This window comes from Agaricus bisporus, assembly GCF_000300575.1.
Source record: "Agaricus bisporus var. bisporus H97 unplaced genomic scaffold AGABI2scaffold_16, whole genome shotgun sequence".
Taxonomy (NCBI): domain Eukaryota; kingdom Fungi; phylum Basidiomycota; class Agaricomycetes; order Agaricales; family Agaricaceae; genus Agaricus; species Agaricus bisporus.
This window is the reverse complement of record NW_006267351.1, coordinates 311,239-334,963: the sequence shown is the minus strand read 5'-3', so window position 1 is coordinate 334,963 and position 23,725 is coordinate 311,239. Positions and strand designations below refer to the sequence as shown.

Sequence of the window (23,725 nt, the reverse complement as noted above, 5' to 3'; positions counted from 1 at the left end):
TGATCAGAAATTGAACTACCTTGAGCATCATCAATTATCGACAGATGATGACGAGATGGCTTCCCATGGCGGAATTCCATTACAATGACAAAACCACGCTGCCACCAGACAAACCCCATTCTTCTGAATTACGGACTTCACCCATGGAAAGGGAATATCACGGTAGAAACGACGAACCCCACCGCCACCTCCTTGATCGAAGAATTAGAAAATGTGCGAGAAGAAGCTAAAGCTGCGATGGAAACAAATAACGAGATGATGAGAGAAAGAGGAAACAACAAGCACCACAAGGAACCCTTTGCCGAAGGAGATAAAGTTTGGTTAGAAACGACGAACATTCATTCAAATCGTCCGACTCGGAAACTAGACCACAAACGATATGGACCTTTCGAGATCTTGAAACAAATCGGCGATCGATCTTACAAACTGAAGTTACCTGATACCTGGGCAATACACGACGTCTTCCATACATCGCTCCTAACGAAAGTCCGAGACCCAGAGTTTAACAGTCAGAAGAAACCCACTCCACCTCCACCTGACATTATCAATGAAGAAGAAGAATATGAAGTTGAAGAAATCCGAGGACACAGACGAAAAGGCCGAGGAATACAATTTTTAGTTCACTGGAAAGGATATGGAAACGAAGACGACTCTTGGATACCACGCTCATCCCTAGAAAATGCAGAAGAAGCACTCTCCGAATATAGAGCAAAACTTCCGAATGGACAGTTATAAAATCAACCAAAAATGCTCCAACTCTTTCATCCCCTCATCGACCACAATATGCAAGCCATTACCGAATCTTTTACACCGGTTTCAAAAGACATCTTTATCCGTGGAGCCGACATTGTATTCATGACCGACGATGGAGCCAAATTCCACGTCCATTCCTACTTCTTCACTCGCGAATCTATCTATTGGCAACAAAAACTCACCGGCCACAACGAACCTCACCATCCTTTATCCAAACACTATACAGCAAACGATCCCTACATCATCCAAGATGTAGACTCTCATGATTTTCGAAAATTTCTCCGTGTATTCTATAATACGCGATATGGCGATTACTCTTTCTTTTCCAACCTCGACTGGGTCGACATCTTATCAATTGCACATAAATGGGAGTTTCCACACGTCAAAACTCTTTCCAAACTTTATCTTGGAAAAATGGGCTACGGAGTTGTCGAACGAACTTGTGGAGTTCACTGTACTCGAATCGTTGACGATGAAATGATTGACTGTTCTTATCCTCGTCAAGTCTATCTTATTTCATGTGGACACGAAATCTGAATAGGGGGTAATGTTATGAATTTACCAACCTATAGGAGGGACGTCATCATCTACAACATTAGCCCTCGTACGGTTCAAGTATTCGAGACTTTCCTGCATCCGACGACTGGGTCGAACCTCACGACGGCTCCTACGCAGCAAAATCTCGGGTGCGTCGGTTGTGGCATCCAGCATGCGGGAGACCTCCGTTTCACTCTTGTCATCCTCCTCATCAGCGGTGTTACGCCCAGTAGCAGGCAGTGCAGGCAAGGGAACGACGGGTTGGGGAGGATGGAGGGCGGAGATAGGCTTGGGGCGTGGCGCTATGGCATTGAGATCCGATGCCGGCGTGTTACGTTCGGAAGGGTACGTAACGATGGGGTCAGTCGAGAAGTGAGGTGGCCTTTCTTCGAAAATCACATCCCTTGACTTAAACACCTTGCCGTTCGCCCTATCCAAAAGCTTGTAGCCGGTGCGATCAAAATAGCCGATGAGGGTGAGCTTGGTAGAACGTGGGGAGAGTTTCGAAGGGCTAACTTCGACAGGAATATGGGCATAGGACGTCGAGCCAAAAGGACGGAGGTGCGAGATGTCTTGTCGACGCTGAAACCAGAGTTCAGCTGGTATGGCCACTGGACTGTGCGATGGGGGAATAAAGTTCCGAGTGTAAACCGCCGTCTGGATAGCGTCGGCCCAATATTTCTGGGCAAGTCCAGCGTCAGCGAGCATGGCTCTCGCCATATCCAACAAGGTACGCATAGACCGCTCTGCTTTACCGTTTTGCTGATGTGCGTAAGGTGTTGTAAACTCGAGGACTATCCCATGTTCCTTAGCGTAGCCATCCCACATATTGTTATGCCACTTGCGTCCCATATCAAGACGAATCCTCTTCAAGACCTTCCCTGTCTGTCGCTCCGATTCCTTGTGATACTCCTTGAAGACACGCAAAGTGTTGTCGGCGGATTTGGAGGGAAGGAAATATATTTTATGGTATGAAGTTGCACCATCCATCAACAGCATAAAATACTTAGCTCCCCCAGCGGACTCTACCGGTGCCGGTCCCCAGATATCAACGTATACACGATCCAAAGCCGCAGCTTCGACAGGAACGGAGTCTGTGAATGGGTGGGTGGTATGTTTACCAAAGATGCAATCCTCGCATAGAGCTTGCATTTCTGCAGCGCCAGTAGTCTCAAGACCGTCCACCATGTTGTCTCGGGACATTCGTGCGATGACATTGACAGGAATATGCCCCAAACGACGATGCCATATGTTGTAGGGAACAGCTTTCCTCTTAGCCTGAACAGCATTCGAGGATGGGATAGAAGGGGCGTTGGTTTCGATGATATAAAGACCGTCTCTCTTTATCGCTGTGAGTACGCTCCTTCCTTCAGCTGACCGGACCGTAGCTGTATTGTCCTTAAAGCTGACAGTCGCTCCTTTAGACACCAACTTGGATACCGATATCAAATTGGATCGCAGGTGTGGCGTATGAAGCGAGTCTGATAACATTATCCTCGAAGAAACACCCTCCACCATTGTCCATATCTCAGCCATCCCGGTCCCCTCGATACTAAAGGTAGAATCTTTTCCTGTGGAATGGCCGGTGCGTGGTGGGTTGATTGTTTGATAGTTCACGAAAAGCTGGCGCTCCACAAAACAATGGTCGCTTGCGCCAGAGTCGAGTAGAGTAACAAGTGGTCGACGTAGGAGGATGTTATGAGCTTGTAGCGAGCCAGAGGACGTGTCAACGGCAGTAAGTTTATCATCATGTTTGTTGGATGAGACTTCTGTTATGGCGGCTAAGGCAAAAACCTGTGGTTCTGCGGGGTTTTCAGCAGTATTGGTCGTAACGGCGTTTGCGGTAGTAGATTGCGCTGAAGTACCGGTGGTGTTGGAGGTGGTTGATCCTCTTACTCCCCCACGTCGCCCGAAACCAGGCGGGAATTGGCCGGCCTTGCCACCCCCAGGCCAATAGCAGTTCTCAATGGTGTGTCCCCTCCGACCACAGTTGGAATTAGTGCAGAGCAACTGAGTCTGCCCTCGCTGGCGGTCACGGTTGTTACGTTGAGTGGACGCTTGGAGTGCTGAGGTGGACGTTTGTGAGCTGACTGCACGATCTCTACTAATTCTGGCCCAGTGGGTCATCAGCTGATTGATTGCCTCGCGGGACTTGTTGGAAGTATAAAGTGTCGCTACAATGGGATCCCAGGAACGTGGAAGAGCGTTTAGGATAATGGTGCGGAAGGATTTATCGTTTATGGTGGCGCCAAGTGCTGTTGCATTCGACCATTTGGTGCGCATGCGAGTTATGAATTCAATAAAGTCTTGGTCGTCACTGAAGGTTGCATTGCGTAAATCGAGCTCCGCGTTCAACACGGCGATCTCAGATACTACCTCATACGTGTCCATGTATGATTTCCAGGCATCAGCTGCAGTACCGTGGATGTTAGGGCGACTGTGACTGTGATGTCACAGGTCACACCTAAACTCAAGAACTAAGGAGTATAGTAACAGAAGTTATATTAGGCGTGAACCTAAGAGAACTCGACGGAGTCTTCTACAAGTTTCTACCTACTTTATATACCTAGACTACGGCGCACAGACCAACTACCCTAGGTAACTATTTATATTCTGACATGTGAAAAGAAGTACGTATGGGAAAGTAAACTAATTTTACATTTGACATGAGAAAAGAAGAGTGGAGTAAGAAGTAAGTAAACAAAAGTAAATTGATCATAAAAACGTCAACAACACCAAACAAACCATAAAAGTGTCCACAAGTACAAACAACTCTCAAACCGGTAATTCATTCACACAAACCAATACCTCCCGAAGTAATTCCCAATCATCGCATCACATGGGCATAGTACGAAGAACCCCGCTATTGCCCAGTGTCGTGGTCCCCAGTATCCCCATCTCTGTATTACCCATGCCTTCTGTTCCTCATAGTCCCACATTGCTAAACATACTCTCCCACACCGTCTGCATCGATGATCCGATAGGTTCCAACCTACCGGCCTGTCCTCTCTTCCTATAGCCGCCGCCCTCCTTCGCCATTGTACTTGCTCCGCATGGTTCGGAGGCAAGAAAGATAAGATGAGATCGATAAGCTCAATTGGTAAATCTGTAGCTTGCGCCATTTTAGCAGTATGCCGATAGTTTAGCCTCCGTCGAACTGTAGCAGCAGAGGGAAAATATTATGTAATAAAATAGGTGACAGATGTGACAGCGTGACGCCGTGACATTCTGGCAAGGTTCTAACAGTGGATATTGATACCCAACCCAATAGGATCGGTGGTGTTGTAAACGAGCAAACCCATCGCCCAAGCGTTGCGAACCTTCCACTCGGAAGCACTGGGTGTGGAAGATTCCCAGGGGGAATCTGCTGGAAGTAACGTCGTGGTGACTGTGGTTGTAGGAGGTGTAGACGGAAGTGGTACGTTCAACGGATTCAATGTAGTGTTGGTTGTAGTGGTTGTGGGGTTGACAGCTGAACCGTCAAGATATCCGTACACGCCTCGTAGTTCGGCTGCGATCTTAACAAGTCCCTTCCATGCCACCCAATTTGAGCCATTAAACTTCGCTGCGTCAGCGAAGATAGGCGGTGCACTACCGCCAGTGCTGGCCATGAGTAAAAGTCAAGTAGAGTGATTTATAAGTGGTGAATTTCGTTGGACTTAGATTGAGCCGGGGCCCATAACCTAAGGTAAAAACGTCTCAGTGATAACGAAAGATTGTTGATCACTATAATATTCACCTAAGGTAAAAACGTCTACACACAGTAAGTACTTGGGTATGAGAAACATATAATCTACTCACCTCAGTGATAACGAAAGATTGTTGATCACTGAGGTACGTATTTTAAGTTCAGGATATAAGTACGTCGGCTACAACGGCCGAGGGAAGAAACTGTACAGTAGGGAAAGAAATATATATGATTTTAAGGTTGGACTGTATAGTTGAACGCGGAAGTAAAATCGGCAAAGAGCTCGAAAGGATAGAAATGTAAAGAGTAAAAATAGAAATAAAGGCCGTATAAGGAAATGTCAAGTTCACCAATTGATGTTCATGTCCCGTGTGTCGAAGCACTTTAATAAGCTCCTTAGCTATTCTTTTCCAGATGTAGCTTCTTCTCTTTCGCTATCTACATCTTCTAGATAACCTTCTACTAGGTCGTCTGTGTTTACTTCTTCTTCGAGTAGCTTCAACTCTTCTTCAGTAGAGTCAAGTAGCTTCTGTACCTCTTTTCCAAATTTGATCTTTTCTCTCGCGAAATACGGTATTACCCTAAAGGCAGCTACCTTATTCTGCCATACTGCTCCATTATAGTCAGCTAAGATATACGCTCCTCCGGCCAGTCTTTTTACCACTATCATGGGTCCTAGATACCGGGGCTTCATTTTCCTGTCTGCCGACATTTCTATCGCAGTATTCTTGACTAGAACTAGGTCACCTGAATTAAAGTGATAATTCTTTATCTTGTGTTTATTATCTTCTTGTAGCTTCATTACCCGTCGAACCTTTTCGTCTGTTAGCTTGTGTCTCATAGCGTCTACATGCTGCACATGCTTAGCTAGGGCTTGGGCTCGAAGTCCGATTAGCTCTGAATGAGTAGCTATTGTGTCTGGGTATGTGACTAGCCACGTCGCTTCTACAATATCCAGTGGTAACGTAGGGTGCGCACCGGTGATCATAAAATAAGGGGAACACCCTGTACCTTTCCGAATGGTAACTCTATCTGCCCATGCTATGTGTGGTAAGTAAAAGTACCATTTCTTTATGTCACCTGCAGTAGCTTTGTAAAGCATCTGCCTTAGGTCCCAGTGTGGTCGCTCCACCGTTCCATTCGCTTGTGAATTGTATGGGGAGATAGCTACTCCTTTAATGTTATACTTCTCCTCTAACCATTTCACCGCTTTCCTAAATGGCGATCCATTGTCTGTTACTATCTTAACTATTGTACCCCAACCATCAGCAAAAGGTAACTCAACTTATGACAACTTATGACAAAAGTGCCTTATTATTCCCTTATGAAAGGTGACCTAAGGCACATAAGTCACCAAATCAGCATAAGTTGACGATTTACCATAAGTTGGATCACATGTTGGATCATAAGCCACACAAAGTCACATAAGTATCTTACAAATCACAAGTGGGGCTACATTCATAAGCTCATTAATAAGTTGGACAATATTTCATAAGGCAGTCGTTGATATCATAAGTTGCATCATGAGCCAAGGAGACCACAAGTAAATTTCCAATCATAAGTCACAAATAAGTGACATCCAATCATAAGTTATAAAATAAGTTACATCCAATCATAAGTCATAAAATAAGCTACATCCTATCATAAGTGTTTAATAAGTCCAAACCTGATCATAAGTTAAAGTATAAGTTAGCAGAAAGACTCTATTAGAATACTCTACAACCCGACATTAATTTTTTTTTCTAACTTATTAGTAGCAAAGACTCGGAAAGAATGACTTGAGAACTACTAGTAGGGCCGGCGGTGACAGGCCGAGTATGCCTGCTAGCCTTGTTCCCCACTGGCATGCAATCAAGGACTTCGCATAGAGAGCATTTGACGCTCAAAGAACCATACGGCTCGGTATCTCCTTTGCCACTGTCTCTGACGAGAATTAGGTGAATATCGTATCGTGACCATCGAAATTTCTTGCGGATAAAAAGACCAGCTCTGCTAAGACCACTGGGACCGAAATAAATAGCATGCGTGGTAGTCTCAGGGGAATCAGTGGCCTTGGTTTAACGCCAGATTGGTGCCGCGTGGATCTGATTGCATAAGGGGCGTGTAATCAAGCTGGTCACGCTGCACATATCTTCACCTAAACGTTCGCGTTGTATACAGGGACCTTCGAATCGGAGGGTTCCCACCATTCATCCAATTCCTCGTCCATGACGGCGTCAGTCATGCTCTTGAGGTACGGGCTGTGGTATGGAACACCAACGACCAAGAAACGGACTGAGAAGGCGGGCTTGCGCTGCATAAAAGAAACTTTGCTCTGGTCGGCGCCATTGGGCGCCCTGACCTTTCGAAGATTGGTCACTATACCATGTAAAGCGCGAGCCGGCCCAGTCACGATGAATGCGCGTGGCCCGTAGTATAAGGAGACACTGTGCTGAGAGTTGGCAGGGAGGTGCGAGCTGGTCTTCTTGATATGAACCTCAAGATCCTTGAGGGGAAGACCGGCGACAGACAACACAGGGGATGGGGTACCTTCTCCACCATCCAGGGTGTCCAGGACGAGGCTGGGTTCAACGGTGACGGGAGGGAATGCTTGTTGGCCATGAAGACCGCAGTAGAAAAGCCAATGAAGGGCCTTGCGCGGGGTCTCAGTGAAGTCATTGAAAGTCTCCGATGCGCTGATGACGACCGCAGAGAGAAATGCCCTGAGAGTGGCCAGTGGCATCGGCAATACGGCTACGAACTTGGCCAGGTGTGAGGTTGGCGACGCGGCAAACGATGAGATACTGGGTGAGCTGGGTGAGCCCAATGAGTGGTAGTGAAAGGGAGCCGACGTGAGGTAAGCGACGGAAGGCCGATTAGTGGCACCCAAGAGCCATGAAATAACGTCTAATCCGTGGGTATAGTAGGAGCTATCGACTTCATCCTTGGTGAGCCCAACTCCTAAGATCAGGGAGGACGGCTTCCAGGTACGGGGTAACATAAGGTTGGTATGTATCGTAGAGTGAATGCAATTCGTTGAAGTAAACCTCGTTGGTCCCTTGTCCCCCAAAAAGGGCAAAGATCGAGGCCTTGCCGGATTTGGCACCATCCAATAAAGCAGACTCGAGTTGGCGGGGTATGGAGCTGCTGCCCTTGTTCTCAAGGGCTGCGACAGTACGGTGGCATGCCGAAAGGACGGTCCTGTGAGTATCGATGGAGTATGATGTGCGCAGAGAATGGATATCGTTAGTGGCAAGGCATGAAGATGTAAAGTGTTTGAGTACGTTCAAGAGTAGACGTATGCACGCTTCGGTTGATTGCGAGTTGTTATCGATATGAAGTACAGCATGTGCAAGAAATTTTGCAGCCAGATCTACTGTAGCTTCAGATTCGTCCTCGATCACGGAGGACGCGTCTGCGGCGTCCAGGGTTTGTGCATGGATAAACTCGTCATGCAGAACCTCTGCAGCAATCCATTCATCGGTTTTTGTTGAGACGAGGACAGAGATCTAATTCCAAGCGTCAGCAACGGCACCCAAGTCAAAAAGACAAACACTTACTCAACCTTGGGAGACTACGAGGCGCAAGAAGCAATGGCGTGGGTGAAAGCATGGTTATTGGGAACCCCCATGGGTGTGAAAAGCGGAATGGAGTCGATGTTTAGAAATTCTTGTTGTGAGCAAGCGGGGAGTAGGGAGACTTTGGGCGTGGATGCATGGTTTGATGGCAAGGGTGTATGTCGTGAAAATACAATTTGACGACGAAGGCGGACGCGTCGCCGGTACTGTTTGCCCCTGAAAATTGCTCTTCGGCGTGCCTTCAAGACCTAACCTATCCCCAGCCTCAGGTTCCGAATCGACTTATCCGTATAGCACTTTGTTTAGAATGCAGTCAAGCATAAAACCGTCCCCTTGTCAGACACGCTGCTTAACTCCTTTGCGACACCCTGAATGGTAAGCTTCTTCATCGATAGTATCCGAGTAAACGTACCAGGTTTACACCAGAATTTGTTTATGTGGACAGATGGGAAGAATCTCAGTCGATCCCTTGAGTTGCCTGCAGGCTGATTGGGCAGGGGTGACGCCATATATCAGTTGCAGAAACTCGAACAAGGGGACTCAGAGCAAGACATGGAAAAAGTAAGCAACAGTAGCGTAACAGTTGAGTGACGTGTGAGTGATGTGTGCGTGACGTGGTGACATCACGGACAAATACTGTAGCATATAGTAGAGTAGCGAATATTATAAGTAAGGCCGACTTTGCGGCAAGGCGCACTACCATCAGATAAGAACATCTTGTTTCTCTGAATCATGTGTAGTTTAATTTGGGGAAGTACATTATCCAGTTTACTTAGATCATTCACTCCCAATACTTTTTATTTTAGATGTGAAATATGAGCATCGTTTGTAAAAATTGAAATATCTGCGGCAACTTTCTTCCTTTCCTTCACCTCAAGCGGTTATCGTACGGAGCGAGAGCAGAGATGAAGCTAGAAGGATTAGATGACGTCGAGCATGGCCACTTCCATTCCCATAGACAAGGCGAGATGTGGACCAGTTGACGTCACCTGAGTCTGCCAGAGAATTGCAGCAGCTGGTAGACTAGGTAACACAGTCAGGACTATTGCAGAGTGTCCGATGGATAAAATGAGGATGGATAGGGAGACGTCGAAGACAGCGGTGTCTTCACGCGCATCGTCCTCCGAATTGAGTTGAAAGTCTGAAAAAGATCTTGTTCAGTTCGATTTTTTCGATATAGTAAGGAAGTAAGGAAGACCGCTTGCATGCAATTAGCTCTAATGAGACTTGAGAAGCATAGATGCTAAGCATTGCTCGTTCTTCATTGTTATCTATTGCCAAGTTCAGGAGGCAGCACAGAGAAGGAGAAAGAGGGAAGACGGATTTCGTCGCAGGTTGTCGGTGATGCCACGGGAATGGTCGATTTACTTGTGGACTTGTCTTTGAGAGAAGCGAGTTGACGCTGGTGCACGGCCGTGGAGAGCTGAGGTTCCTTGCATCCAATCTTTTCGTGTTCAGGGTCTAAGGCGGGGTGAAAATCTGTCTCAATGAGGCTTCAAAACCAACGCACCTGCAACGAGTTCAATCTCTTTCAATCTGCATCGGTTGGTTTCTGTTTCGACCTACCGAGTCTTTACTGAGATCTTCTACCTTTCAATGATTTGGTAGGTACGCTGGTCAGATATGAGGAGATGAGGGAGATGGCGTTGAATTTGAAGGATTTGAGGGCTTTGAAGAAGTCGTGGATGGATTCGTGAAAGATATGTTCATGGAGGCCGGAGCACAGGTCGTGCTGTTGAAGTAGTTGGCTGAGGTTGACGCGCGGCAGGATCGGGGCCGCTCCGCCCGCCAGGAAGTTGAAAGACGGTAATGGGGGTATTACAGATGCAGGTGGAGGTAGCTCCTTTGGGGTGACTCGGTCAGAATGAAGTTTACCAGTGGTGGTAAGATCTGCTCGTTGTCTTCAATTGTTTTTCATGACGGTGATGTGGACTCTTTAGGAGTAGTCTCTGGGTTCCTATTTATTGACCAATGAGATTGAGAACGTTCCAGAACACCAGTTCTGCCTAGAAGAGAGCGCCGGCTGGTTTTGCGGGAGGTTGTGGGAGTGGCATTGCGGTAGCATAGGGCATGGGTATTGAGGCTGGAGAAGTAAAGGAAGCTGGTGGTGAAGAGTCGAGGGTATAAAATACATCTTAGGTTGAGCCCTCTTCCTCGTTGTCGTGTTCCTCGTATTCCTCGACGCTATCTTCAGCTCTAGAACGGTCTGGAGGTAGAGCACCCAGATGAATGTGTCCTAGTTGAGGAGCGGTGTCAGAACTTGAGACGAAGTTGCGCAAAGGATTTGGCTGAGTTGAAGTTGAAGAGTTTGAAGCGGCGCTACCCTGAGGGGGTGGAGAGGGGGTGGCGAAGAGTGTGAGGGAACAAGGGATGTTGAGGCGGATAAGGATCAGAATGAGAGGCACGCGAGGACGAAAAAAGTGGGTCGAGTCCTGTCCTCCTATCTGTGAATTCACCAGCTAATCAAGAATCGGAAAAAAGATGTTGAACTAAAAGGGAGAAGCGGCACATTTCAGATTCGTGGTGGCACGACTTATGGCGATTGTTCACGTACCTCGAGGATTTGACCTTTGAGTTAACGGGCGTCTCCATACTCTTTCTTTTCCGCTCCTCTCACATGGCGCTTATCATCAACACATCGTCAAATAGCGCTTCAACTACGAAGACTATCTGTGCCGTGTACGCAGTAAGTATGTCATAACTATCAGTGGTAGCATCAGTACGTGTACTTCTGATGGTGCGGATATCGAGAGATGAGGGAGGAGATAATGGATCACTAAAAGTGAAAAAAGGAGAGAGCCGGGAAGAGTTGAATGCGACGAGGTGAAGAGTAATACCTGGAATGGGAGGAATATCGCCTAAAGTCACATGAATAGGCCATATTTATTTGGGATTGGGATTTCTTTTCCAGTTCCTCGAGATTGGTCTGGGGTAAACTGGGCTCGAAGAGGTCCTCGAAGCGCAAGACAGACTCGCATATGTGGAATCTGGCTTCGGTGTTGTATAGAGAAATGTGAACAGAGGAAGAGACTTGAATTTCTGGGGCCCTTTGCTCCATGGCGGTATATGTGCGCAAAAAAAAAGAGAGGGTGAGGTGTCTCTTTAAGAGTTGAGCAGAGTGGCATGAGGTACAGATGTAGGATATTGCGACATCGAAAGTAGCGGTAGAAAGGAAGTACTGGAAGGCATGTAGTCTTCCCAGTCTCAAACATGGTGTACGAAATACGAGTGGGGTTGGGCCGAGGTAGCGCGACGACTCCCATCCATGCAGTTGCGCTTGGGTTGCGTGACAGCTGGAGAGATAGAGCATGAATCGTTGGGGGAGGAATTCAGAATATGTGTCAGGAAGGTATGGATCGCAAAGAGCATCTAAATACTCATCGATGAAACTGCGTTCCTCTTGCTCTTCATTCCATCCAGTTGCGCTAGTTCTGAATACGAGATTTACCAGCGAGTGACCACGATTGAACCCGCGACATTGCAGTGATTGACGAAGTTGAAGGCTGCACCGGCAGAGATTCTAGTTTTGGAGAGGCCTGATCATTCATCTCACGAATCCGAGAACTAAATGTGCAATGAGCCCAGCAAGGAATCAGCGAAAAAGCACTGAGAGAGGATTAGGTTAAGACAAGGCTCAGACGAAAAGGATAAGTGTGAAAACTCTATTGGAGGAACGTAATCAGGTTATTTAGATGTGTATGTGTATAGATTTGTGTGTACTACTTGACTTTGCGCCAAATTGAAATTGCCTTTGTAGCTCGAAATAAAGTAAAGCCGATATATGATGTAAAGAGAGAGACAAAAATAAGAGTTGATGTATATGATAATATAAGGAGCTTATTGTAGAACCTGTAGGTGCAGAAACAAATGATAAAGCGGGCTTTAGGAGGTGCCCGGTGCGGAGCGCGACCACATCAGCGATGAGGATCACCGACTGCAGGCTCTGATCTGACTCTGCAGGTTGAAGTTGAAGTATCGGGTGAGAGCTCGGCTATGGTGTAGTACATTAGTCCAGAAATGCAAGGAAATAAGAAACAGACAGCATACGGTTTCAAGAGAACAGGATGGGAAGGGGAATGCGAATAGCATGGTAAAATTGAACAAGTTTGAGAGGAGAGGACCGGGAAGCACTGATAGTAATGAAAACACAACGCAAGATCATTGAGCAGCCTCAAAGGCCTGATAATCAATGAACTTGTTAATGTAAAATCGTTGGTAATTGTCAAGGGTGTCTGCGGATGTTAATTCTCGGGGAATTTCACGTTTGTCAGTGTATTGCGGCAAGAGATGAGAGGCGCGATATATATCTTTGATGGGTATAATCGATGAAACGATGGAGCGACTCCTAAATGTAGGCTGCACAATCCACATTCCAGTTTCCTCGTCCGGCCCCGTTCCTACGAAATGATACTCATTGACTAGACCGCACTCATGAACTCGGTCATCGAAGGTAAAGGAGAAAAACCTTCGCGCCCGGGCAATAGTTAAACCGGTAGAAATTGTGTTAGAATCTGGCTTTCCTTTTACAAATACTGTGTCATAACGTGCTCCCTGATTTCGCCATGTCGATACAGCTCGAATTCGCTCTGACTTGAATCCATGTAGACCAAGAGCATCACTGGGTGCATAGAAGCGAGCAACAACAGATGGATAGACGGTGAATAAAAGGCCGCGAATCCTTTTCTCGGAAACGTTTATGTGGTTTGAGGAGGTTAAGTAGTCAACCAGCAATCCGTTCAACTGGGGTGGTGAAAGGTGGGGGGCCAGAAGTGGAAGAGACATACGAGGGGCTACATTGGTTGAGCGAAACATTAAGACTAGTCAAAATAAGAACGTACCAATGGCCTTTTTTGCCAGCGAAACTGGCGGCTTATACTGAATTCCTTCATCATCATCTGACGGGATATCGTCGCCATCGCAGTCAAGGTGTGTAATTTTCTGTGCTACTCCAACATTAATATATTGAATAGTTCGAACAAGTAATGAGTACTTTCCTTGAGGTGTGCGCTTCTTCTCTAACATGCCAAGTTTTTCAAAGTGATTACGCGCAGCAGCTAACTTGTCGTTTCTTTGGTTGGTGATAAGCATTTGACCGAGAGCCTCGTAGCGATTGGACCGGCGGTATGGTTCTTTAACGGCTTTGATGTGTTTCGATTCCGTGATAGAGGAACAGAGCCCATTAGGAGCGCCAAAAGCACGGATGAGATACGGGTAATGTACCATGGAGTGCTGCCGTGGTGGGATGGTGTTCTTCTTTCGCACTCCGACTGTCACGAATATTTCACGAAACTGATGGAAACGATTGAGTGCGTCTTTAAGATTGCTGATATCAGTTGTGCTTATAGCATCTTTTCGCACGATATAGCAGAATTCAAGGAAGGCCCGTACTGCGCAAATCATTTCCATAGGAACAAGCCCTATTAGCGCAGGTAAATAGACCTAAAGCAGGGTACAAAAGCTGAGTTATGGAGCGTTTAGCATACTAAAATTTATTAAAGAAATACCTTCATTAATGCCTTAGAATCGTCGCCAGTCCATTGCTTAAACCTTCTACCCTGGAGAAAATGCCGTAGACCAGTGAAGGGTGGAACAACGGCAATTCTATAAACCAGAATTCAAGGTCCTGAAGATCACACAACGCTATAAACGGCTTACCGACGATCAATAAGATCAAGTACTTGCAGAGCTGTTTTCCGATTTGGGGCCGAAGTATGTATAGCCTGTTCGACCCATGTGACACAGTGGTCTTTGAACGTACCCTTGATAAGCTGATGAAGAATGTCAGGGGAGATCATCTCATAGATATTACCGCGAGGAAAGTATTCTGCAAAAGGCTATTGATAGGGTGATCAATACGACGCCTAATTTGCTAAAAAAATAACTTACTATCACGTCTCCAACAATTCCGTATTCTTCCCAGAGTGTTTTGAGCTCGAAATACTCAACAACAGCTACTGTATGATCAACAGATCGTGGCACAATTTCTCCTGTATATGAGTCGGGTTCACAAGAGGGAAGCGAAATACATCTGTTAACATTTGTATTAATCAGTATTTAAGCTATTTACGAGTAGAAAATAATGCAGAAGGCGTACTTTGCACACCACCCTTGAACTATTGATGCCAGCAAACACTGTTCGGGATAATCACCTATATATGGACCAAGACCAAAAATCGCTCGGCGAAAATGGCCATCTCCGCATTTTACGACAACAGCAACTGTCATACCAGGAGCAAGGGTAGAGAGAATATGGCGAAGCGACGAATGGACAAGCTGTCGAGTGAATTTTCTGTATTCAACTGTATTTCTGAACTGGTTTTCCGCTGGAATTTTCGAATGAGCATCAATAAATCCCATAAAAAAAATTGGCTAACTTTTAGGGTCATTGAGGAACCCAAGGAGTACGACACCATTGCGATGACTGCGGCGACTCCTATTGTGTATATTCCCTATAGAAATATAAATGGGCCAATAGGAATTGTTACCTGTGCCCACCGAGACCGTCGTCTTGTCACTTCCTTCAATGACAGGGACGAACATCGCACCATGAGTCTGGTGATCTTTACTAATCTCGTCCTGATATTAGCTAGTTAGTATCATTTAGAGACTTAGATGATTGTCCTTACTGCTTGTCGCCACGCCCAATCGCCGGACATCAGGTTTTGAAATATGTGATCCGAGCCAATATACTCATGGTAAGGGGCGTAGTCAAACTCATCGGCAAAATCAGGATTTGCAATGAGGCTTTTGATGACTTCTAACGGGTCACGGTACCAGATGTCATACATCTTATCCATCCAGGATGGACGCGGCCCAGGTGGTGCTGGCCCTGAATACGAGATTGAGGCCGTGTTCCATTTGACATCACCATGTTCAATATTATCGATTAACCGATATAGGTCTTTATGGTCAGCAAACGGCGGGTCCTCGCTGAGTTTCATCAACTTGTCAATGTCACCAGCAGACATTTGATTATGACTAAAGAAAAATTCCGCGAGTTCAAATTGGCTTCGATCGCGAAAAGGATACCAGCCGTTCGAATGCTCTTCAGGGCCTGGAGGGGTGTTGGGAGGAAGGAAATTACCGTTGCGATCACATATCTGACCTACAAACAATGGCATTCAATATACTATAAGTCACTAGATCATATGTTAATAGCTTACCGGTCAAATAAGGATGGTATTCGCGTCTCACAAACAGATCATCACTAGAACAATGACTGTCTGAGTCCTTGCTTGAGCATTCCGAGGCCGTAATAACCGTGTCATCGAGGAATGAAGCCGTACTAGCGAGTGTTTCGAAAAGAACTGAGGCCGTAGCATCGGAGTTATTATTAACTGGAACAGATCAAGTCAAGTTCAAGTAGCGTGCAATATGACATACCTTGATAACCATTTTGCATGGGAGAATAGAGTCCACTACTAGACGGCTGAAGATGCGGCATGTACTCTACATCGTCAAGCAGGGTCGTCTCAAGCCCTGTAGGTGACCTAGGTAAGTAATCATCTTCAGTACTTGGAAGGCCGGTAGTGTAGTGAGACGTTTGCCAGATAACTTACGAAGTATTAGGCCCAGAGGATACTAGACTCTCTAAGAATTCCAAGGCATCGGAGAACGTATCCTGCAATTACCATAACTAAATAAAAACTACATCATCCCAAAAAGGCTTACCTGTGGACGTTCTTCAACTGAGGCCAGTGCGTCAAGTTCATGACAGCTAAATGGCGCTGAGGACTCTTCTCCACACACCGAGCCTGGTGACTCGGACCGTGTTACTGACCGGTGTTTCTTCATATGACGCCGTAAGCCCCCCTGAGATCTTGTCCATCGTGGACATAATGGACATGGAAAGCGAAAATCATCAGTGTGGTACTCTTTCATAGGAGAGTAAAGCTGGAGGAACTTACGCTATGGGCGACGGAGGATTTCATTGCAACCCTTACTTACGTAGATTGAAGCACAATTATGTACATAGGATACAACTCGGCCTAATTCGCTTCTTGTACTTTAAATTTTCGCTCGCTGACGTGTCTTGAACATCTCTGCATCCTCGGACAAAGTGTCAGTGTCTCTCCTAACAATTCTTCAGCTCGTATAACGTTACTACTAGGAAAGCTTACCGTCTCAGACATGCCAGTCCAAACACGACCTAGAAACAAGACGACTCATCCGGGACTGGTCCTAAGACAGCTACAGCTACGGAGGGAGGAAAATAGAAAGACAAAAGAGGCAAAGGAAGAAGCTAAGGCGGCAAAGACAAAAGCGCACCTTCGGCATATCCAGGAAGTTTCTGACCTTGAGACATCTGAGGCCGAGCTTTACAAGTCAGCGGCAAACACGACTCCCAATCCCTCATATCCGGAGATCGTTCCAAATACCAAGAAGTGGCAGGCGACACAGAAGAAAACCCCCAAGCAGAGCAATGCAAAATCGGCGGCCATGTCATCTGAAATTGACGATTCAGATGTTGACGAAGAACCGGTCAGAAGAAAGAAATCTACTCAGCTTCGTGATGCGATTGAGGAGATGAAAGTTAAATCAAGGGAGAATGGTCGTCAGAAGGTAGAACATGCTGCAAGAAAGAGCACAAAACGGGGGCACGAAAAGGTAGGTTTCGCATTCCAGGCCGCTGAACTAGCTGACTTTGATGCATATAGGATCCGAATCTCTTTCTCTCGCCTGTAGCAAAGCGCAAGAAACCACCTCAGACACCAGCAAAAAAAGGCCCGCGTCGGAGGGTCAAGAGGATTGTGGTCGTGGAGACGTCTGAAAGCGAAGACGAGGCAGTAGACGAAGAGTATAATGATGTAGGTGCACCGGAGGGGGAAGCAGAAAGCGCCGCTTCAGAACCGGAACTTGGCCAGTCAAACATGGCTTTGGAGTTCGAGAGAGATGACGTTCGTGATAGAGACGGTGGACAGAATGATCAAAATGAAGCCAACTTCCTTGGCTTTTGGGACGACGAGCAGAGGACTGCGGAGAAAGACAAATGGGTTGGCGGCCGGAATGTTGATGTGGACGACTTGATTGATGTTGATTATCCGCATCATGGCAGTTCTCATGTAAGTCGTCTCCATCTCATTGCAGCAGAATATTGACATTGACAAGATACCTGGCAGGAAACCATATACGATAATGATGACGATGGTATGCAGTGGAACGACGACGAGTTGGAGGACACGAGGGAGGTGACCCGGGTATGCATAACTATGACCAAACAGTGCGATCAATCAACACTGATCGCTCCATTTGTAGTACCAGGCTTATCATCCTACACCAAGCGTCAATCACCGCACCCCAAAATCGTGGTCTGCTAGACATGAGGTGGAGGAGTTTGGGTTAGTTTTTTCTTCTGTATCAGCGTCCGCTATTGCTTATCAAGGCTGATCTGCCGCGTCTAGAGCTGACCCTTCATTCACCCCTCGTATCACCAACACAAACGCCAAAAGCAGAAAAGGTAAGGCCAGAGAACGGCTCCCTCCACCTCAATTTGATCATACTGGAGAGCCTTGGGAGGTTGCGCCGCAGGAACATGAAGGTTCAGTGTTTTTGGAGCATGATGAGCGAGAAGGAGACGAGCACATTCATGCGTGTTTCAGTCCCTTGAAACATGGGCGGCGAGTGGACAGCCAGGTAAGTATTACCATTGTCATCATCATTCATCCTCATTATATCGAGAAACAGGACCTTTTAGCTGTCAGCTCTGGAAGTGGCGCGGCTTATCAGCAACATCGTCATGTTCGCAGCAGACCTAGCAACCCTGTAGGCCAAGTTGAAGACGGAAATTCAGATGAAGAGAATGAAGAAATGTCGGATAAGTTTCCTTCGAAATCTAGGAGGAAACGCACCCATCCTGTGACTGCTGATCTGCCATCTGAACTCCTCCAACCAGCCAACACGTGGAAGGACGAAATAATGCCGGCGCTTTTTCTCTGGGTAGCGGCTCGTAAGGATGTCTGGAACATCCCGGTTAAAGAACTTATTGATGCGCTGACTACAATTTGTCGAGCCCGCGTCCGGAAGACCTATTCGCTGCAGAGAGATGGAGATACCACTGGAGAGGAGAGCGTTGAATATCGCTTGGTGAGTCAAATATATGTATTATCGTGTTTCTGCTGTTCAAAAGCTTCTTAAGGCTATGCAACGGCTAAGTGATTGGAGAAGCGGCCTTGGGTTTAGCGCTATGTGGTTGGTGAACAACCTCGTTGAAGATAACGGGTTGTTTGCTGATGATGAAGCACGAGTCACCTGGGCAGGGTATATGGTGGACAAATACCGCTTCCTGTACAGCTCTCTTGGGAGCCACGATATGGTGCGCTGTCGGCATTATGGCCTTGTACGTCCAATAACTCTGTTTTTTTAGATGCCCACTGGACTATTCCAGAGCCAGGTGTATGTGAAGACACTCGCTCTGCATCTAAGTAAATATGCCACGGATGACTCGGCCTGGGTTCCGGGTCTTACATACGAGACGGACAATCATGAGCCATGGGGGGCAATGGCTCTCGCAGCAGCAGCGGTACGTGTTTGTCATCATGTGCATGTAACGATGACTCTTTATGACTTCAGCTTGAGCGAGCGTTTCGTCTCTGGAAGGATGGCGACCTCTCGATTGGCCTCGTCAAGCGGGCATCCTTGACAAAGAGTCGAGCAATTACTTTCATGCCTAAGCTAGGTCCAAAGGGAGTTCAGACGACTTATCATACAAATTTTTCAGAGTCACGATGGGCTAAGAGTACGAAGAAGTTCTACAAGACTATCGAAACGAGGGCTAGGTTAGCGGAAGAGAAGAAACTTGACGTTTCGCACATCCTTAGCTATGCGAGGATTTACGTCAAGCCTAGCAAAAGAGGCAGAAGCAAGTCCGCTGTTGTCAGTGGTGGTGGTGAGGGCGATTTGGACTCAGATGACAGTATCCTCGGAGATACACCAAAACCCATACGCACTTATCATGGCTCACCTTCGTCGTCGGTTCAACCAATTCAAAAGCTGTCACTGCATGCTCCGGCATCCCACGGTATCTTTTTTATTCTTCATGTCTACAAATCAATCTAATCATTGACTCTTAGGCTACCAAGCCTCACGTTCCACTCTTCCTCCCTCCCGGATGACCTCTGTTTCTCGTTCCCGTTTATCATCTGTTGCTCCAGACTCTCGTGGTTCATCCGTTGTCTCCACTCGTGCTTCATATCGTGCTTCGTCTGCTTTACCTACTCAGTATTCTCGTACTTCCCCTGCTATTCCCTCCTTGAACGCGTCTGGTTCTGGTATTCCGTCACGTACTTCATCTGTCATGCCAATCCATGGTTCATCTAATGTCATGTCGCGCGCTTCGTCTGCTCTCCCCTCTCGTTCTCATGCGCCACCACCTATTTCTCGCTCTGGGCCATCTACCAGCTCAAGTTCTACTGTTCCCTCGAAACGTTATACTTTACTCCAACTTTCTGGTCTTGCCAGGCCACCGGACTTATCCAAGCCTGCCACTCTTACGTCTCAATATCCACAAACTTTGCATGCACCTCTGAGTCAGGCTTCAACTTCGGGTAAGACCTCAACTAATCTGAACTAATTGTTATACTCATGAACACGCCATCAGCTCCCCACAATGTTCCAGTCTCAAAGGGCCACCATGGCCAGGTTTCTCATTCTGAAAGGGTCTCTTCTCGGAAGGTATGAGGATTGAAATAACTTTCCGGGTTCTTATCAGATTCACGCCTTTACTCAGGCCCATCAACGAAGATAGCTTAATATGGAAGACGTTGTTTGAATAAGGTAGTACTATATTTTCGTAGTCTTACCGCTTTTTCAACAGCTTGTTACCATATTTTCCAAGTGGTATAATTCTAAATTGTTTTTCTGGTGACTCGTAATATGATCTGACTGCCAGTGGTGTAGATTTGATGAGATATGACTTATGATTTTTTACTGACTTATGATGATGTACGACTTATGATGCCCGATGGCTTATAAACGATAAAGACTTATAATTTAAAATACAGCTTATGATACATGATACCTTATGGTCTATAATGAGGCTTATGATACGTGGCATAACTTATGGTCTAAGATAAGGCTTATGATTTTCAACAAGACTTATAACATAAGATACAACTTATGATTCATGATACGGCTTAGGAGATATGATAAGACTTATGATCTGTGACAAGTCTTATGATCTATGATAAGACTTATATTTAGTGATAAGACTTAGGATATACTGACAACTTATGTCTTGAATTATTACTTATGACATTAAAGATAACTTATGGTATCAAGATTCACTTATGACATTAAAGATAACTTATAATATCAAATTCACTTATGTATCTTTGTGACTTATAGCTTCTTATGACTGCCTTGTGATAATACTTGTTCCAGACTTGTGTCTGTCTTGGATTTTATATGGACTTATGAAAATATTCCTAAGTAATTTGCATAAGTCCGAAACTCAGACGGTAACATGCCTTATGCAAAAAATACTTATGTGGACTTATGATTTTCATAAGTTTTCGCAAGTTTTCATAAGTCAAATCTAAGTTGAGTTACCTTTTCCTGATGACGGCACATAATATCCTCGAACAGCCATTGACCAATCGATCTCGCGTCCTCTTTTCGTAGTGCTTTAGCTTCCATCCATGAAGATAGGGCGCATCGTCCATGCACTATATACTTACACCCATTTGAGCTAGGTGTCATATGAACAGTATCTGCATGTAAGACTTGGAAGATCGACGGTGTATGAGTTACCATGGGTGGTAGCTCCATGGCCGCTCGTTGTTGTATCTGGCACAAGTGACAACTCTTCACAAACCAGGTAATGTCAGCTTCCATCTCTGGCCACCAGAAATGCTGAGCTATCAAGCGATTAGTTGTGTATGCCCCTCGGTGTCCAGTATTATCATGTAGCTCTCTCATTATATTCATCCTATTATCTTTCTCTACTACTAGCTGCAAGAAATCACCGTTCCCAGTCCTCCTGTAGAGTCTTCTGTCTTTATCTAGCCAGAAGTGGGATACAGCTCTTAGAAACTTCGCGTCTTTTGTAGAGAAATTTTCCATCTCTTTCTTGTTTTTATGTGAAGCTAACCAGTCCCTAATGAGTGGAATCCTGGTGTCTTGTTCACGAGCCATTTCCGTTCTTCTTTGCTCATCGTAGGGTTGCTCTTCTTCCACTGTGTTATCTAGCGCAGACTCTTCTTGATCGGCGACAGTATTTAAGAAAATCTTAACTTCAGTGGGACAGCCCTCTTGTAGTGCCAACTTTCGTCTTTCATATATCTCCCGACAGGTATTCGCTTCTCCAGCTTCCAATTCCAGTTGGAAGCTAGGTGTAGCGTCTATAACTTCCTGGAGAAACCCAGTCCGCGAATCTATTTCTTCTAGGAACGCCTCTAACGGTAGAGGGTCTTCCTCTTGCTCCGTTTCTTTAACTAGCGTAAGTTCCTCTCCTTCGTCGTCCGATCCGACGTCAAACTTTCGGGATAGATCGTCACCTAGGTAAGCTTTGCGCCTCGATAGTCCATCGGGCCCAAACCCTTTTCCCTTTCTATGCACCAAAGTGAAGAAGAAATTCGTCCTTATGTAGTCAACCCATCTGTTTACCGTTGCGTTAGGCATCCTTCCGGGGTTATTTAACATCCCATAGAGATACTTCGCGTCGGTTTCTACTACTAGATGTCTACATCCTCTTAGTAGATAATCTTCTTGTTCTAAAGCCATTCTAAATCCTACTAGCTCTCGCTTTGGTTGGGAGTAGCGTTGTTGTCTTTCATCCATAAGTATGGAGTTAAACTTTATGTAGTGAATCTTGGTAGGCGTAATATCATCTCGCTGATATAGATAGTATCCTACTGCCCTCCATGACGAATCTACTGCCATTACGATTGGCTGTTTGCTACCAAACTTAGGATTTCGCGTATGGAAGCATTCTTTTATTTTTCGCTTAAGCTCACTTTGTGCTGCTTTCTGCGTAGCTTCCCATACAAATGGTACTTTCGCTTTGCATAACTCGTACAATGGTGCTGCTGTTTCTACGAATTTCTCAATGTGATTCCTACACATTACTGCTGTGCCGAGGAATGCCCTACATCTGTAGTATTTTCACAGTCTCCCCAATTCATTATTTTCCCAATAGTATCTACAGTCGGTTTCGGCCTAGATACGAACAATCGAATCCTACGATTGTTATTTATCGGCACAAATGGTGGTCTTGGGTCCCGAGAAAGTTCCTCCGGCATACTTCATTCTTTGTAAGATCCTATTCGTGGATTCTAAATGCTCAAAGATGAACCTTCTAATGCCTTTATTAAAAGACATTACCTCGTAGCTACCATCTGTTCTCTCGTAGCGAGTCTTCGGTCCTCGAATTGGTACGTCATCAATATATGGCATTGTATATTCGGGTATCTCGTCTCGTAGGATATAGGTAACGTCGTCATGAAAGATTGGTACCGAATTAGTCCATCCCATTGGTAGCGTAACTAATCTAAGGGCTCCAAAAGGCGTTTGAAACGTAGTTAAGTCTCGTGAAGACTCAGCTAACAATCTTTCATCATATCCTACATATAAATCTAAGATTCCGCTACATGCTTTTCCTGCGAAATGCATAGCTAGTTCTTCAGTAGCGGGTGGTAGCCCTGAATGAGCTATTGTAACTTCATTTAATGGCTCCAGACTGTGTACAATCCTTAAGCTTTTTCCGTCCTTCTTAATTACACAAAACCACTTAGACCGATACGACGAGTTAGAAGGTTCATAAACCCCTGCGTCAATCTTTCGTCTAATAATCCGACAAACTTCATCGTAGATACTGGGTGGTATTCTGAAAGGTTTTAGCACCCACGGAGTATGAGCTATCGTTGGTATATCTATCGGCGGGAAATATTTCGCTTTGAAATTTCCTCGCTCAGTGTCATCCCACGCGAACGCTTCGTTTTGTTCGGCTATAATCCAATGCATTAGCTTCCTTTCTTCAGGTAATAGAAAGTCCCCGTCATGTTGTTTATCCATTTTGTCCTTCCTTTCCTGAGTATACCTTCCTTTCAGTGTGAACTCCGGCGGATTTGATGGTAGCTTGGGTAAACCAGCTAATGGGTCTCCTGTTATATTCCTTATAATACGAAACTTTTCAGGTAGCTCTCCCAATACTGGTTGTACCTTCAAAGCTACAAGTTTATATTCTAGCTAACGA

The 23,725-nt window shown here is 45.8% G+C and overlaps 7 protein-coding genes across 7 annotated transcripts; 1 reads left to right on the top strand and 6 right to left on the bottom strand.

Moving 5' to 3' along the window:
• Window positions 1-4,529: 4,529 nt before the first annotated feature.
• AGABI2DRAFT_123149 (hypothetical protein) lies at window positions 4,530-4,901 on the bottom strand (the record flags this gene model as incomplete). Its single annotated transcript, XM_006457218.1, has 1 exon — window positions 4,530-4,901. The coding sequence occupies one exon, from the start codon at window positions 4,899-4,901 to the stop codon at window positions 4,530-4,532; it is 372 nt and encodes a 123-aa protein (XP_006457281.1).
• A 477-nt stretch (window positions 4,902-5,378) lies between these two features.
• AGABI2DRAFT_79426 (hypothetical protein) lies at window positions 5,379-6,176 on the bottom strand (the record flags this gene model as incomplete). The annotated part of the gene is made up of 1 exon (XM_006457217.1): window positions 5,379-6,176. A coding segment is annotated over one exon (798 nt), but the record flags the coding sequence as incomplete, so codon positions are not given.
• Window positions 6,177-7,115: 939 nt separating this feature from the next.
• AGABI2DRAFT_146869 (hypothetical protein) lies at window positions 7,116-8,569 on the bottom strand (the record flags this gene model as incomplete). Its single annotated transcript, XM_006457216.1, has 3 exons — window positions 7,116-7,937; window positions 8,005-8,420; window positions 8,518-8,569. The coding sequence occupies 3 exons, from the start codon at window positions 8,567-8,569 to the stop codon at window positions 7,116-7,118; spliced, it is 1,290 nt and encodes a 429-aa protein (XP_006457279.1).
• Window positions 8,570-9,455: 886 nt separating this feature from the next.
• AGABI2DRAFT_123146 (hypothetical protein) lies at window positions 9,456-11,593 on the bottom strand (the record flags this gene model as incomplete). The annotated part of the gene is made up of 6 exons (XM_006457215.1): window positions 9,456-9,676; window positions 9,904-9,996; window positions 10,046-10,097; window positions 10,148-10,436; window positions 11,153-11,311; window positions 11,373-11,593. The coding sequence occupies 6 exons, from the start codon at window positions 11,591-11,593 to the stop codon at window positions 9,456-9,458; spliced, it is 1,035 nt and encodes a 344-aa protein (XP_006457278.1).
• A 1,100-nt stretch (window positions 11,594-12,693) lies between these two features.
• AGABI2DRAFT_79432 (hypothetical protein) lies at window positions 12,694-15,656 on the bottom strand (the record flags this gene model as incomplete). The annotated part of the gene is made up of 8 exons (XM_006457214.1): window positions 12,694-13,325; window positions 13,374-13,974; window positions 14,040-14,136; window positions 14,191-14,369; window positions 14,422-14,563; window positions 14,630-14,858; window positions 14,910-15,111; window positions 15,162-15,656. The coding sequence occupies 8 exons, from the start codon at window positions 15,654-15,656 to the stop codon at window positions 12,694-12,696; spliced, it is 2,577 nt and encodes an 858-aa protein (XP_006457277.1).
• Window positions 15,657-16,665: 1,009 nt separating this feature from the next.
• On the top strand, window positions 16,666-20,278 carry AGABI2DRAFT_123144 (hypothetical protein; the record flags this gene model as incomplete). Its single annotated transcript, XM_006457213.1, has 12 exons — window positions 16,666-17,142; window positions 17,193-17,597; window positions 17,655-17,732; window positions 17,791-17,873; window positions 17,937-18,168; window positions 18,220-18,618; window positions 18,671-18,847; window positions 18,899-19,054; window positions 19,105-19,552; window positions 19,605-20,078; window positions 20,132-20,205; window positions 20,261-20,278. The coding sequence occupies 12 exons, from the start codon at window positions 16,666-16,668 to the stop codon at window positions 20,276-20,278; spliced, it is 3,021 nt and encodes a 1,006-aa protein (XP_006457276.1).
• A 3,224-nt stretch (window positions 20,279-23,502) lies between these two features.
• On the bottom strand, window positions 23,503-23,715 carry AGABI2DRAFT_56731 (hypothetical protein; the record flags this gene model as incomplete). Its single annotated transcript, XM_006457212.1, has 1 exon — window positions 23,503-23,715. A coding segment is annotated over one exon (213 nt), but the record flags the coding sequence as incomplete, so codon positions are not given.
• Between the last annotated feature and the right edge of the window lie 10 nt (window positions 23,716-23,725).